Source organism: Andrena cerasifolii, chromosome 10 (assembly GCF_050908995.1).
Source record: "Andrena cerasifolii isolate SP2316 chromosome 10, iyAndCera1_principal, whole genome shotgun sequence".
NCBI classification, from domain to species: Eukaryota; Metazoa; Arthropoda; class Insecta; order Hymenoptera; family Andrenidae; genus Andrena; species Andrena cerasifolii.
Genome location: NC_135127.1, coordinates 10408592 through 10423366, shown reverse-complemented (window position 1 = coordinate 10423366; position 14775 = coordinate 10408592). Strand labels below are relative to the sequence as shown.

The 14775-nt window shown below is 41.4% G+C and overlaps 2 protein-coding genes across 10 annotated transcripts in view; one reads left to right on the top strand and one right to left on the bottom strand.

Moving 5' to 3' along the window:
• The first annotated feature begins 9756 nt into the window (after positions 1-9756).
• On the top strand, positions 9757-13171 carry Hps1 (Hermansky-Pudlak syndrome 1 protein). Of its 4 annotated transcripts, none has more exons than XM_076821163.1 (9): positions 9757-9774; positions 10066-10366; positions 10593-10891; positions 10965-11434; positions 11507-12134; positions 12259-12403; positions 12478-12591; positions 12667-12752; positions 12833-13171. In XM_076821163.1, exons 2-9 carry the CDS (start codon positions 10247-10249, stop codon positions 13008-13010), a joined length of 2040 nt encoding a protein of 679 aa, XP_076677278.1. In that variant the 5' UTR covers positions 9757-9774; positions 10066-10246; the 3' UTR covers positions 13011-13171. The 4 variants fall into 4 exon arrangements, with proteins under 4 accessions (XP_076677278.1, XP_076677280.1, XP_076677279.1 ...); XM_076821165.1 differs by lacking the exon at positions 9757-9774 and adding an exon at positions 9790-9997 and having other exon boundaries at positions 10632-10891; XM_076821164.1 differs by lacking the exon at positions 9757-9774 and adding an exon at positions 9790-9997 and having other exon boundaries at positions 12265-12403.
• The window catches only part of LOC143373696 (BRISC complex subunit FAM175B), a 45748-nt gene continuing 44134 nt past the window's right edge, over positions 13162-14775 (bottom strand). For all 6 annotated transcript variants that reach the window (XM_076821171.1, XM_076821176.1, XM_076821173.1 and 3 more), the window contains 2 exons: positions 14394-14718; positions 13162-14308 (listed from right to left, as the gene is read on the bottom strand). In XM_076821171.1, the coding sequence (XP_076677286.1) occupies positions 13805-14308; positions 14394-14718 (829 nt within the window). In that variant the 3' untranslated portion in view covers positions 13162-13804. The remainder of the gene's footprint in view (positions 14309-14393; positions 14719-14775) is intronic.

Below are 14775 nucleotides of genomic sequence, written 5' to 3'. Positions count from 1 at the left end.
GTTTCATCTTACAGTATGGACCCTTGGCTACTTTCCTACGTGATAGTTGTAATGATTCCGATTACAATTAAGCAGCTATGAAGAGTTTTTGGACAGAGATACAAGTCTCTCGCCGCGGTTAGTGAATGCATACTTTGTTTAAGGATTTTCGATCTTTTCAAAATGATTTATACATTTGTACAGCTGGATTTGAGACTATAGTGTTGTGACAACGTTCAGTAATCACTCGTATGCGTTTTATTCACGAATCGATACATAGTTACTAATAAAAAAGCCATTTATATAGGTTACATTACCGTCCGCGATCCCTACATTATCCACAAGAAGTTCCCGAGTGTGCTGTTTGGACCAGGAAATTCGCCGAGTTAATAGGAATACATGATACTAAAAGAGGTGGCACGGCTGAGCTGAGCGAGAGAGAAAGGAATAGTGCGCGACAAGGAGGGCGACAGGTGGCGTGCGCGAGAGAGAGCGCTAGTGTGCGCGACAAGGAGGGAGATAGAAATATTACGCAGTCACTGGAAATTCACTAATTTCTCATTTCCTGCGAATATTTTATGAACTTTTAGAGTCGCCTCTCAAAGAATAGACCCTTGGCTACTTTCCTATGGGATCGTTGCGCAGATTTTGATTACAATTAATTAGTTATTAACGGTTCTTTGAGACGATGACGAGAACAATGGCGCCGTCCTATGGAGGCACTCAAGCTTCGTCGATTGTTGGTGCATTTTCTAGATGTAATTTATCAACTTTTGCAGTTTCATCTTACAGTATGGACCCTTGGCTACTTTCCTACGTGATAGTTGTAATGATTCCGATTACAATTAAGCAGCTATGAAGAGTTTTTGGACAGAGATACAAGTCTCTCGCCGCGGTTAGTGAATGCATACTTTGTTTAAGGATTTTCGATCTTTTCAAAATGATTTATACATTTGTACAGCTGGATTTGAGACTATAGTGTTGTGACAACGTTCAGTAATCACTCGTATGCGTTTTATTCACGAATCGATACATAGTTACTAATAAAAAAGCCATTTATATAGGTTACATTACCGTCCGCGATCCCTACATTATCCACAAGAAGTTCCCGAGTGTGCTGTTTGGACCAGGAAATTCGCCGAGTTAATAGGAATACATGATACTAAAAGAGGTGGCACGGCTGAGCTGAGCGAGAGAGAAAGGAATAGTGCGCGACAAGGAGGGCGACAGGTGGCGTGCGCGAGAGAGAGCGCTAGTGTGCGCGACAAGGAGGGAGATAGAAATATTACGCAGTCACTGGAAATTCACTAATTTCTCATTTCCTGCGAATATTTTATGAACTTTTAGAGTCGCCTCTCAAAGAATAGACCCTTGGCTACTTTCCTATGGGATCGTTGCGCAGATTTTGATTACAATTAATTAGTTATTAACGGTTCTTTGAGACGATGACGAGAACAATGGCGCCGTCCTATGGAGGCACTCAAGCTTCGTCGATTGTTGGTGCATTTTCTAGATGTAATTTATCAACTTTTGCAGTTTCATCTTACAGTATGGACCCTTGGCTACTTTCCTACGTGATAGTTGTAATGATTCCGATTACAATTAAGCAGCTATGAAGAGTTTTTGGACAGAGATACAAGTCTCTCGCCGCGGTTAGTGAATGCATACTTTGTTTAAGGATTTTCGATCTTTTCAAAATGATTTATACATTTGTACAGCTGGATTTGAGACTATAGTGTTGTGACAACGTTCAGTAATCACTCGTATGCGTTTTATTCACGAATCGATACATAGTTACTAATAAAAAAGCCATTTATATAGGTTACATTACCGTCCGCGATCCCTACATTATCCACAAGAAGTTCCCGAGTGTGCTGTTTGGACCAGGAAATTCGCCGAGTTAATAGGAATACATGATACTAAAAGAGGTGGCACGGCTGAGCTGAGCGAGAGAGAAAGGAATAGTGCGCGACAAGGAGGGCGACAGGTGGCGTGCGCGAGAGAGAGCGCTAGTGTGCGCGACAAGGAGGGAGATAGAAATATTACGCAGTCACTGGAAATTCACTAATTTCTCATTTCCTGCGAATATTTTATGAACTTTTAGAGTCGCCTCTCAAAGAATAGACCCTTGGCTACTTTCCTATGGGATCGTTGCGCAGATTTTGATTACAATTAATTAGTTATTAACGGTTCTTTGAGACGATGACGAGAACAATGGCGCCGTCCTATGGAGGCACTCAAGCTTCGTCGATTGTTGGTGCATTTTCTAGATGTAATTTATCAACTTTTGCAGTTTCATCTTACAGTATGGACCCTTGGCTACTTTCCTACGTGATAGTTGTAATGATTCCGATTACAATTAAGCAGCTATGAAGAGTTTTTGGACAGAGATACAAGTCTCTCGCCGCGGTTAGTGAATGCATACTTTGTTTAAGGATTTTCGATCTTTTCAAAATGATTTATACATTTGTACAGCTGGATTTGAGACTATAGTGTTGTGACAACGTTCAGTAATCACTCGTATGCGTTTTATTTACGAATCGATACATAGTTACTAATAAAAAAGCCATTTATATAGGTTACATTACCGTCCGCGATCCCTACATTATCCACAAGAAGTTCCCGAGTGTGCTGTTTGGACCAGGAAATTCGCCGAGTTAATAGGAATACATGATACTAAAAGAGGTGGCACGGCTGAGCTGAGCGAGAGAGAAAGGAATAGCGCGCGACAAGGAGGGCGACAGGTGGCGTGCGCGAGAGAGAGCGCTAGTGTGCGCGACAAGGAGGGAGATAGAAATATTACGCAGTCACTGGAAATTCACTAATTTCTCATTTCCTGCGAATATTTTATGAACTTTTAGAGTCGCCTCTCAAAGAATAGACCCTTGGCTACTTTCCTATGGGATCGTTGCGCAGATTTTGATTACAATTAATTAGTTATTAACGGTTCTTTGAGACGATGACGAGAACAATGGCGCCGTCCTATGGAGGCACTCAAGCTTCGTCGATTGTTGGTGCATTTTCTAGATGTAATTTATCAACTTTTGCAGTTTCATCTTACAGTATGGACCCTTGGCTACTTTCCTACGTGATAGTTGTAATGATTCCGATTACAATTAAGCAGCTATGAAGAGTTTTTGGACAGAGATACAAGTCTCTCGCCGCGGTTAGTGAATGCATACTTTGTTTAAGGATTTTCGATCTTTTCAAAATGATTTATACATTTGTACAGCTGGATTTGAGACTATAGTGTTGTGACAACGTTCAGTAATCACTCGTATGCGTTTTATTCACGAATCGATACATAGTTACTAATAAAAAAGCCATTTATATAGGTTACATTACCGTCCGCGATCCCTACATTATCCACAAGAAGTTCCCGAGTGTGCTGTTTGGACCAGGAAATTCGCCGAGTTAATAGGAATACATGATACTAAAAGAGGTGGCACGGCTGAGCTGAGCGAGAGAGAAAGGAATAGCGCGCGACAAGGAGGGCGACAGGTGGCGTGCGCGAGAGAGAGCGCTAGTGTGCGCGACAAGGAGGGAGATAGAAATATTACGCAGTCACTGGAAATTCACTAATTTCTCATTTCCTGCGAATATTTTATGAACTTTTAGAGTCGCCTCTCAAAGAATAGACCCTTGGCTACTTTCCTATGGGATCGTTGCGCAGATTTTGATTACAATTAATTAGTTATTAACGGTTCTTTGAGACGATGACGAGAACAATGGCGCCGTCCTATGGAGGCACTCAAGCTTCGTCGATTGTTGGTGCATTTTCTAGATGTAATTTATCAACTTTTGCAGTTTCATCTTACAGTATGGACCCTTGGCTACTTTCCTACGTGATAGTTGTAATGATTCCGATTACAATTAAGCAGCTATGAAGAGTTTTTGGACAGAGATACAAGTCTCTCGCCGCGGTTAGTGAATGCATACTTTGTTTAAGGATTTTCGATCTTTTCAAAATGATTTATACATTTGTACAGCTGGATTTGAGACTATAGTGTTGTGACAACGTTCAGTAATCACTCGTATGCGTTTTATTCACGAATCGATACATAGTTACTAATAAAAAAGCCATTTATATAGGTTACATTACCGTCCGCGATCCCTACATTATCCACAAGAAGTTCCCGAGTGTGCTGTTTGGACCAGGAAATTCGCCGAGTTAATAGGAATACATGATACTAAAAGAGGTGGCACGGCTGAGCTGAGCGAGAGAGAAAGGAATAGTGCGCGACAAGGAGGGCGACAGGTGGCGTGCGCGAGAGAGAGCGCTAGTGTGCGCGACAAGGAGGGAGATAGAAATATTACGCAGTCACTGGAAATTCACTAATTTCTCATTTCCTGCGAATATTTTATGAACTTTTAGAGTCGCCTCTCAAAGAATAGACCCTTGGCTACTTTCCTATGGGATCGTTGCGCAGATTTTGATTACAATTAATTAGTTATTAACGGTTCTTTGAGACGATGACGAGAACAATGGCGCCGTCCTATGGAGGCACTCAAGCTTCGTCGATTGTTGGTGCATTTTCTAGATGTAATTTATCAACTTTTGCAGTTTCATCTTACAGTATGGACCCTTGGCTACTTTCCTACGTGATAGTTGTAATGATTCCGATTACAATTAAGCAGCTATGAAGAGTTTTTGGACAGAGATACAAGTCTCTCGCCGCGGTTAGTGAATGCATACTTTGTTTAAGGATTTTCGATCTTTTCAAAATGATTTATACATTTGTACAGCTGGATTTGAGACTATAGTGTTGTGACAACGTTCAGTAATCACTCGTATGCGTTTTATTCACGAATCGATACATAGTTACTAATAAAAAAGCCATTTATATAGGTTACATTACCGTCCGCGATCCCTACATTATCCACAAGAAGTTCCCGAGTGTGCTGTTTGGACCAGGAAATTCGCCGAGTTAATAGGAATACATGATACTAAAAGAGGTGGCACGGCTGAGCTGAGCGAGAGAGAAAGGAATAGTGCGCGACAAGGAGGGCGACAGGTGGCGTGCGCGAGAGAGAGCGCTAGTGTGCGCGACAAGGAGGGAGATAGAAATATTACGCAGTCACTGGAAATTCACTAATTTCTCATTTCCTGCGAATATTTTATGAACTTTTAGAGTCGCCTCTCAAAGAATAGACCCTTGGCTACTTTCCTATGGGATCGTTGCGCAGATTTTGATTACAATTAATTAGTTATTAACGGTTCTTTGAGACGATGACGAGAACAATGGCGCCGTCCTATGGAGGCACTCAAGCTTCGTCGATTGTTGGTGCATTTTCTAGATGTAATTTATCAACTTTTGCAGTTTCATCTTACAGTATGGACCCTTGGCTACTTTCCTACGTGATAGTTGTAATGATTCCGATTACAATTAAGCAGCTATGAAGAGTTTTTGGACAGAGATACAAGTCTCTCGCCGCGGTTAGTGAATGCATACTTTGTTTAAGGATTTTCGATCTTTTCAAAATGATTTATACATTTGTACAGCTGGATTTGAGACTATAGTGTTGTGACAACGTTCAGTAATCACTCGTATGCGTTTTATTTACGAATCGATACATAGTTACTAATAAAAAAGCCATTTATATAGGTTACATTACCGTCCGCGATCCCTACATTATCCACAAGAAGTTCCCGAGTGTGCTGTTTGGACCAGGAAATTCGCCGAGTTAATAGGAATACATGATACTAAAAGAGGTGGCACGGCTGAGCTGAGCGAGAGAGAAAGGAATAGCGCGCGACAAGGAGGGCGACAGGTGGCGTGCGCGAGAGAGAGCGCTAGTGTGCGCGACAAGGAGGGAGATAGAAATATTACGCAGTCACTGGAAATTCACTAATTTCTCATTTCCTGCGAATATTTTATGAACTTTTAGAGTCGCCTCTCAAAGAATAGACCCTTGGCTACTTTCCTATGGGATCGTTGCGCAGATTTTGATTACAATTAATTAGTTATTAACGGTTCTTTGAGACGATGACGAGAACAATGGCGCCGTCCTATGGAGGCACTCAAGCTTCGTCGATTGTTGGTGCATTTTCTAGATGTAATTTATCAACTTTTGCAGTTTCATCTTACAGTATGGACCCTTGGCTACTTTCCTACGTGATAGTTGTAATGATTCCGATTACAATTAAGCAGCTATGAAGAGTTTTTGGACAGAGATACAAGTCTCTCGCCGCGGTTAGTGAATGCATACTTTGTTTAAGGATTTTCGATCTTTTCAAAATGATTTATACATTTGTACAGCTGGATTTGAGACTATAGTGTTGTGACAACGTTCAGTAATCACTCGTATGCGTTTTATTCACGAATCGATACATAGTTACTAATAAAAAAGCCATTTATATAGGTTACATTACCGTCCGCGATCCCTACATTATCCACAAGAAGTTCCCGAGTGTGCTGTTTGGACCAGGAAATTCGCCGAGTTAATAGGAATACATGATACTAAAAGAGGTGGCACGGCTGAGCTGAGCGAGAGAGAAAGGAATAGCGCGCGACAAGGAGGGCGACAGGTGGCGTGCGCGAGAGAGAGCGCTAGTGTGCGCGACAAGGAGGGAGATAGAAATATTACGCAGTCACTGGAAATTCACTAATTTCTCATTTCCTGCGAATATTTTATGAACTTTTAGAGTCGCCTCTCAAAGAATAGACCCTTGGCTACTTTCCTATGGGATCGTTGCGCAGATTTTGATTACAATTAATTAGTTATTAACGGTTCTTTGAGACGATGACGAGAACAATGGCGCCGTCCTATGGAGGCACTCAAGCTTCGTCGATTGTTGGTGCATTTTCTAGATGTAATTTATCAACTTTTGCAGTTTCATCTTACAGTATGGACCCTTGGCTACTTTCCTACGTGATAGTTGTAATGATTCCGATTACAATTAAGCAGCTATGAAGAGTTTTTGGACAGAGATACAAGTCTCTCGCCGCGGTTAGTGAATGCATACTTTGTTTAAGGATTTTCGATCTTTTCAAAATGATTTATACATTTGTACAGCTGGATTTGAGACTATAGTGTTGTGACAACGTTCAGTAATCACTCGTATGCGTTTTATTCACGAATCGATACATAGTTACTAATAAAAAAGCCATTTATATAGGTTACATTACCGTCCGCGATCCCTACATTATCCACAAGAAGTTCCCGAGTGTGCTGTTTGGACCAGGAAATTCGCCGAGTTAATAGGAATACATGATACTAAAAGAGGTGGCACGGCTGAGCTGAGCGAGAGAGAAAGGAATAGTGCGCGACAAGGAGGGCGACAGGTGGCGTGCGCGAGAGAGAGCGCTAGTGTGCGCGACAAGGAGGGAGATAGAAATATTACGCAGTCACTGGAAATTCACTAATTTCTCATTTCCTGCGAATATTTTATGAACTTTTAGAGTCGCCTCTCAAAGAATAGACCCTTGGCTACTTTCCTATGGGATCGTTGCGCAGATTTTGATTACAATTAATTAGTTATTAACGGTTCTTTGAGACGATGACGAGAACAATGGCGCCGTCCTATGGAGGCACTCAAGCTTCGTCGATTGTTGGTGCATTTTCTAGATGTAATTTATCAACTTTTGCAGTTTCATCTTACAGTATGGACCCTTGGCTACTTTCCTACGTGATAGTTGTAATGATTCCGATTACAATTAAGCAGCTATGAAGAGTTTTTGGACAGAGATACAAGTCTCTCGCCGCGGTTAGTGAATGCATACTTTGTTTAAGGATTTTCGATCTTTTCAAAATGATTTATACATTTGTACAGCTGGATTTGAGACTATAGTGTTGTGACAACGTTCAGTAATCACTCGTATGCGTTTTATTTACGAATCGATACATAGTTACTAATAAAAAAGCCATTTATATAGGTTACATTACCGTCCGCGATCCCTACATTATCCACAAGAAGTTCCCGAGTGTGCTGTTTGGACCAGGAAATTCGCCGAGTTAATAGGAATACATGATACTAAAAGAGGTGGCACGGCTGAGCTGAGCGAGAGAGAAAGGAATAGCGCGCGACAAGGAGGGCGACAGGTGGCGTGCGCGAGAGAGAGCGCTAGTGTGCGCGACAAGGAGGGAGATAGAAATATTACGCAGTCACTGGAAATTCACTAATTTCTCATTTCCTGCGAATATTTTATGAACTTTTAGAGTCGCCTCTCAAAGAATAGACCCTTGGCTACTTTCCTATGGGATCGTTGCGCAGATTTTGATTACAATTAATTAGTTATTAACGGTTCTTTGAGACGATGACGAGAACAATGGCGCCGTCCTATGGAGGCACTCAAGCTTCGTCGATTGTTGGTGCATTTTCTAGATGTAATTTATCAACTTTTGCAGTTTCATCTTACAGTATGGACCCTTGGCTACTTTCCTACGTGATAGTTGTAATGATTCCGATTACAATTAAGCAGCTATGAAGAGTTTTTGGACAGAGATACAAGTCTCTCGCCGCGGTTAGTGAATGCATACTTTGTTTAAGGATTTTCGATCTTTTCAAAATGATTTATACATTTGTACAGCTGGATTTGAGACTATAGTGTTGTGACAACGTTCAGTAATCACTCGTATGCGTTTTATTCACGAATCGATACATAGTTACTAATAAAAAAGCCATTTATATAGGTTACATTACCGTCCGCGATCCCTACATTATCCACAAGAAGTTCCCGAGTGTGCTGTTTGGACCAGGAAATTCGCCGAGTTAATAGGAATACATGATACTAAAAGAGGTGGCACGGCTGAGCTGAGCGAGAGAGAAAGGAATAGCGCGCGACAAGGAGGGCGACAGGTGGCGTGCGCGAGAGAGAGCGCTAGTGTGCGCGACAAGGAGGGAGATAGAAATATTACGCAGTCACTGGAAATTCACTAATTTCTCATTTCCTGCGAATATTTTATGAACTTTTAGAGTCGCCTCTCAAAGAATAGACCCTTGGCTACTTTCCTATGGGATCGTTGCGCAGATTTTGATTACAATTAATTAGTTATTAACGGTTCTTTGAGACGATGACGAGAACAATGGCGCCGTCCTATGTAGGCACTCAAGCTTCGTCGATTGTTGGTGCATTTTCTAGATGTAATTTATCAACTTTTGCAGTTTCATCTTACAGTATGGACCCTTGGCTACTTTCCTACGTGATAGTTGTAATGATTCCGATTACAATTAAGCAGCTATGAAGAGTTTTTGGACAGAGATACAAGTCTCTCGCCGCGGTTAGTGAATGCATACTTTGTTTAAGGATTTTCGATCTTTTCAAAATGATTTATACATTTGTACAGCTGGATTTGAGACTATAGTGTCGTGACAACGTTCAGTAATCACTCGTATGCGTTTTATTTACGAATCGATACATAGTTACTAATAAAAAAGCCTTTTATATAGGTTAGATTACCCACCGCGATCCCTACATTATCCACAAGAAGTTCCCGAGTGTGCTGTTTGGACCAGGAAATTCGCCGAGTTAATAGGAATACATGATACTAAAAGAGGTGGCACGGCTGAGCTGAGCGAGAGAGAAAGGAATAGTGCGCGACAAGGAGGGCGATAGGTGGCGTGTGCGAGAGAGATAGGAATAGTGCGTGACAAGGAGGGCGATAGGTGACGTGCGCGAGAGAGAAAGGAATAGTGTGCGACAAGGAGGGAGATAGGTGGCGTGCCACCGCCTTCGATTATGCGATCCTGTTACTTCTTCGCTCCCAGTAGTCGGATTACATGACGAGAGCAGGTAACTTTAGAACGAGAGGGCCAGATGTTTAGAAAAAGACAGAGATATTCTGAACGAACAGGTAGCCGTAGTTCATTCGCTCGACCACTAGGTGGTTAGAACGTTCCATCATCCGTAAAATAATAAAATTCTTAACTCACCTTAGAAAGCAATAAATTAATTGCATGGTTACGCAATACTATGCACAATGCGCTTCCTTGTACCTACACGACGCGTAGATCCATCGGACGAATAAATGAATAAATAAAGAGATTACTTATACACTACCAGGGGCAGTTTAGCTCGTGAGTTTCTGCGCTGTGCGGTGACAGTTGTCGATTTACAGACTAAACTAAATTTGTTTGTTTTTCAGGGTACAAGTTGAACAAGATTTTTGAAACAGTAGCAGGGGAATCAATTAAACCGCGTATGCCACTGTGCTTGTCGTGCCGCGAGTCGGAACAGCGGGAAAGAAACAGTAATGCGTTAACGGATATTGATTGACAGAATCGTGCAGTAACTGAGAAGAGATAAGTTATTAATTCAATTGCGAAATGAAGGGCCTTTTAATTTTCGACCATCTCAACGATGTTCTGTTCACCAAGTGCAACAAGAAATTCGCGAATCATGTACAAAAGTTAGCTAGACTTCAAGGCTTGATTTCTGAAAGCAAGGTATGTCGAATTCTTAATTTTTAGTGTATAAACAGAGGGTGTCCTGTTATCGTGATTGTTTAAATGGATTTAGCAAAGTATCCTGTTGCTTGAAATAACAGTTCCTTTTATGCTTACCTGATACTCACCTTATCTTGCGAACCACATTGTTTTGTAAAAGATAACGCACTGTATGAAAATAACAAGCCACCGTAGGAAATTATATAAGTTTGTGTATTAATAACAGAAGACACGGAATGGATCGACTAATAAAAATTCTCCGCAGGATGACACGGACTCCAAGCTCAATCCAAACGTTATAATGCAGTTATTCTCACCGATCGTTACATCTCAGCATGTAATGGCTTCTCAGTTTGGAAACTCATACACGTCGATGAAATGCCACGATGGCACGAACATGGTGTTCGACGAATTCATGGGATACACTTTCATCTACATCTCTTTGGAAGAGGTGGAATTAATGAAAAGGACGTTGGGTGTTTGCGTGGCGATAGTAAGGCACGTCTGTGGGCCAGACGTCGCGATGTAAGCGAAAGATATTAATTTATAAGAAGAATTTTTATTTGCATAAGTAGCATAGTAATGTATCTGATTTCAGATTAAAGATAAGCAGGCAAAAGGTCTGCTTAGTTTCCTACTTACTAGACGCATGGGGGCATCTGAGGAATTGCGAACAGAGCATGCTCACAGAAGCCATAGAACAGTTGTCGATAAATACCGACTTGGGCGTGGCTATACTGAAAGTGTTACACGACGCCTGCGATAAATTGAAAGCGCAGTCTGAATTTTCCAACGTGCATATACTGATACTAGTGGAACAGAAGTTCCTTTCGCTGTACTCCAGTAAGAATGCTCACGACTTGTATGCTTCCGATATATTAATGATGATGCTGCTGTGTTGGGTGGTGAATCAAAAGAGGAAAGGAGACGATCGGAGAGAAATACATGGCGACGACGACGACGACCGGAATGATATTCTTCTGCCTGATGGTAGTTCCAAAGAGGAGCAAGTTACGTTTGGAGCGAAGCTTGCGAATCCTACTTCGGAGGATATTACGAACTTATTCAGTACGGCTGTTACTTATACATGATTTCGTGAATTCTGTTAATGTTGCGCATTCACGTGTTGCTTCGTTGCAGGAGGATCGAGAGACTCGTCCATCAACGAAGGTTTGTACTCTTTAACGGATCACGACCTGTATAGTAATTTGATTCTACTTGGGTCTGAGCAAGACTACACCGCCAACGCGGTTCACATCTTTGAATTAGCGGATGGTATTAATCTCGTCATGATAGTGGAGGTGACGAATCTCGCAACGTCGTCGGGATTGTACGATAGCTTCCATTATTTAAATATTATAAGTGGTCTGCAGCTTCAAAGGGACATCGACGAGCTGAGACCGGCATTCGAAAGCCTCGATTCGGCAATTAAGAAAGCTTTGGACGGCATAAAAAAGAACAGAGCCAATGTCAGCAACGACGTCGATATGTGCCAGAGAAGGCTGCAAGTGAAGTGGGAGTTTGTTAGGAAGAAGTACGTGGATCTCTTGAAATCCAGAGATCCGGAATCTGTCCTTCAGATCGAATCCAACACGTCCGGGTTTATAGAGAATTTGAAGGAGTTGTACAGGCTAACGTGCTTCGACAAGAATTTCCTAAAACAAGGCATCGATGTATTAACGACAGTAGGCAAACTGGTTCGCCAGAAGTTGAACGACTTCAGTGATTTTCTCAAAGTGAAAGCCCTGAAGAACTTCACGCTCGGATCATATCCTTTCGCAACTGCTCGACATTTCTTTAGTTCCATGCTTTCGCAAACTTGCTACTTTCTTATAATTTTTTTCTGATAAATTTCATACAAGAATATACCTCCTTAATGCCGTATAATCTACGAGAACTTCCCTAACCATCAATAAATATCTAGAAGAGTTTCCAGGGCTTGTGCACTTCATTTACATAGATCGAACTACTCATCGGTTAACTGCTCCGACGTTAGACTTCACGAATCCCGAGACACTTGCTCTAACGACAAAGAAGGTACAGGATCCGAGGGATTGATAAACCATAAAGAGTTGGAATTCACGTGAACTGATTGAAGATTATTTTTGTAGATTTGGAACATGGTTAAACAAAGTAGGATGCACTTGGAAGAAGGGCACTTATCAGTCATGTGGAAAGACACAACGTTTAATTATGCTTACTTCTTGTGGTTCGAGGACAGTTCTGTGAGTGGAATACTATCGTTTTTAAATATCAAAGATGGCACGGTACAACGTTTCTATTGTCCGCATATTTTCCAGGGCTCGCCTTTGAAATGTAAAGTTTATTTAAATCATATAATGAAGAACTTTCCAGTTCCGGGTATATTTTGTGGAGACTATTACAGGTTCGTGTTATTAGTATTCAATTTTCCAGTAGCTCCGCTGTAAATTTCCACTTACTTCGCGTGTTTTATAAATTTCGCAGGAAATTGGCCGAAACGTGTTTCCCCAAATTGTCTTTGAATAAAATCAGAATTTACGAGCTCTATTGCGTTCATCTTGGCCTGGCAACGTCGTCGTGTGTCTTGGAGCATTCGAGGAGGCTCGCAGCCACAATATGGGAAGTTACAGGTGTCCCGAATAATCCCGCCGATATACTTTAACGACATTCCTTTGCAGTATTTCCGTGTACAAATAAGAAGTCCCTCTGTTAACGCAAATACTTCCACGCTACGATTAACACACGAAGAGAACGATTCAAAAGACTTACGAAGTACTTAACGCATGTATTATCTTGATATTTATAAAACATGGTGATGCAAAACGTTGGTATTTATTTTATACGTTAAATGCTTAAAAATGTAATGGCACAATTGAAAAAGAACGACAATTGCAAAAAGAAGAGGACAACGTATACTGTATATTTCTCTTAGAGATTCATTGGAGCTTAAGTCAACCAAGGGTACACAGAGCATTGTAAATACTTAGAGACGTATTAGAAATAGTATAAAAGAAATATAACGTGTAATGCGATTTTTAAGGAATATGGTTAAACGTAGAACAGCCACGAGAATGTGTCGAAGACTATATTTAGCAGCTCAGTCTATGATGCCTCCCGACTTTGTAAAGCACAAGTTTCGATACTGCGAACACGGCACAGTAGTATTTCATCTCGACATCTCCGTAAGATTCGTACTTCCTGACAATAGACTTGCCTTACGTATAGTACAGACGCGGACTGTTTATTTTACATTTAAAAAGTTATAATGTACATGCACATATATGTGTATATGTTTCGTATAAGAAATATTTACAATGCGCACACGTGTAGCGTAAGCACCTTAGCACTTCTGTCAATTCTTTATCTCCTGCGCGAGAATGCTCTACAGTTTTAAGTATAATTCTTACAAAGCTTTTGGGGAAAAAAGGAAAGAAATAAGAGTCAGTAAACGTGCGTTCAATGATTATTATCCGTTGAATCCGATTTGCGCGTATTGTCGATTTTCTTCTTCGCGATTTGACTGTAGGATACTTGGGGGGTTGTATTTTGTACATTGTTCGCCTCCGAGGAGTCTTGGCGCGACACTTGAGCGAGCGTAGTCCTTTCACTGCTACTTCGCATAGCCATCGGCCCCGAAGTCCTCCTGGCTTTTTTCATCCCAGGGTGAGACTCGTGCAACAATTTCCCTCTGCCTCTACCCACACCGCTCTCGTTCGTCTCACCTTTACAGATCGACTCCTTCGCGATCTCAGACTCCATGTTCGAGAAACGCCTGCTACGATTCGGCACAGTTTCTCCAACGTCCACCTTCGTTTCCGAAGCAGTGTTTGCAGGCGGCGGCGATTCTTGGACCGTGTTGTTCGCTGCATCTGCGTTCGGCTTTCTCGATTTATTCTGATTTGTGCTCTTTTCGATATACAGCGCTGTATTTTTCGATTTTGGAGAAGGAAGTGTTTGACTCTGGAATGAAGAAAAAAAGCAAGTCAGTAAATTTTATGAAATTTTGTATGAGAAAGAAATGGGTGGCTATTATGTAAACGCATACAGCGGTAGTAGAGTGATCCTTGGACGGCCGCTTGTCGTTATAGATGTGATCTGGTGATTCAATTCTTGGGGGAGATATCCTTTCTGATTTCGAACCTTCCTTGCCAGGGTGATCCTTTTCCACTTCATTCTTCTTATCCACGTTATTCGAACTACCATTCATTCTTGCTTTTCTATTAAGTTTAAACTCCCTCACTTGCTTCTCCAGCTCTGCGACTTCATGGTCCGTTTTGCACAATTCTGGGATTAGTTTGTTCAAGTATTGTTCAGCTGCTTTTTGTATAGTAATAGCAGAATCGAGTCCAGAGGTCCTGGTGATGTCCAAACTAGAAACAGATAGCTTTAAGTATTCTCAATTAAATACCATACACTTAAAACTGATT

Bases quoted from the DNA above. Each gene is read 5' to 3' on its own strand.
- Hps1 (XM_076821163.1), top strand. From the start codon at position 10,247: ATGAAGGGCCTTTTAATTTTCGACCATCTCAACGATGTTCTGTTCACC. The intron at 10,367-10,592 runs GTATGTCGAATT...TATTAATAACAG, and splicing joins GCTTGATTTCTGAAAGCAAG to AAGACACGGAATGGATCGAC. The intron at 12,753-12,832 runs GTTCGTGTTATT...TAAATTTCGCAG, and splicing joins TTTTGTGGAGACTATTACAG to GAAATTGGCCGAAACGTGTT.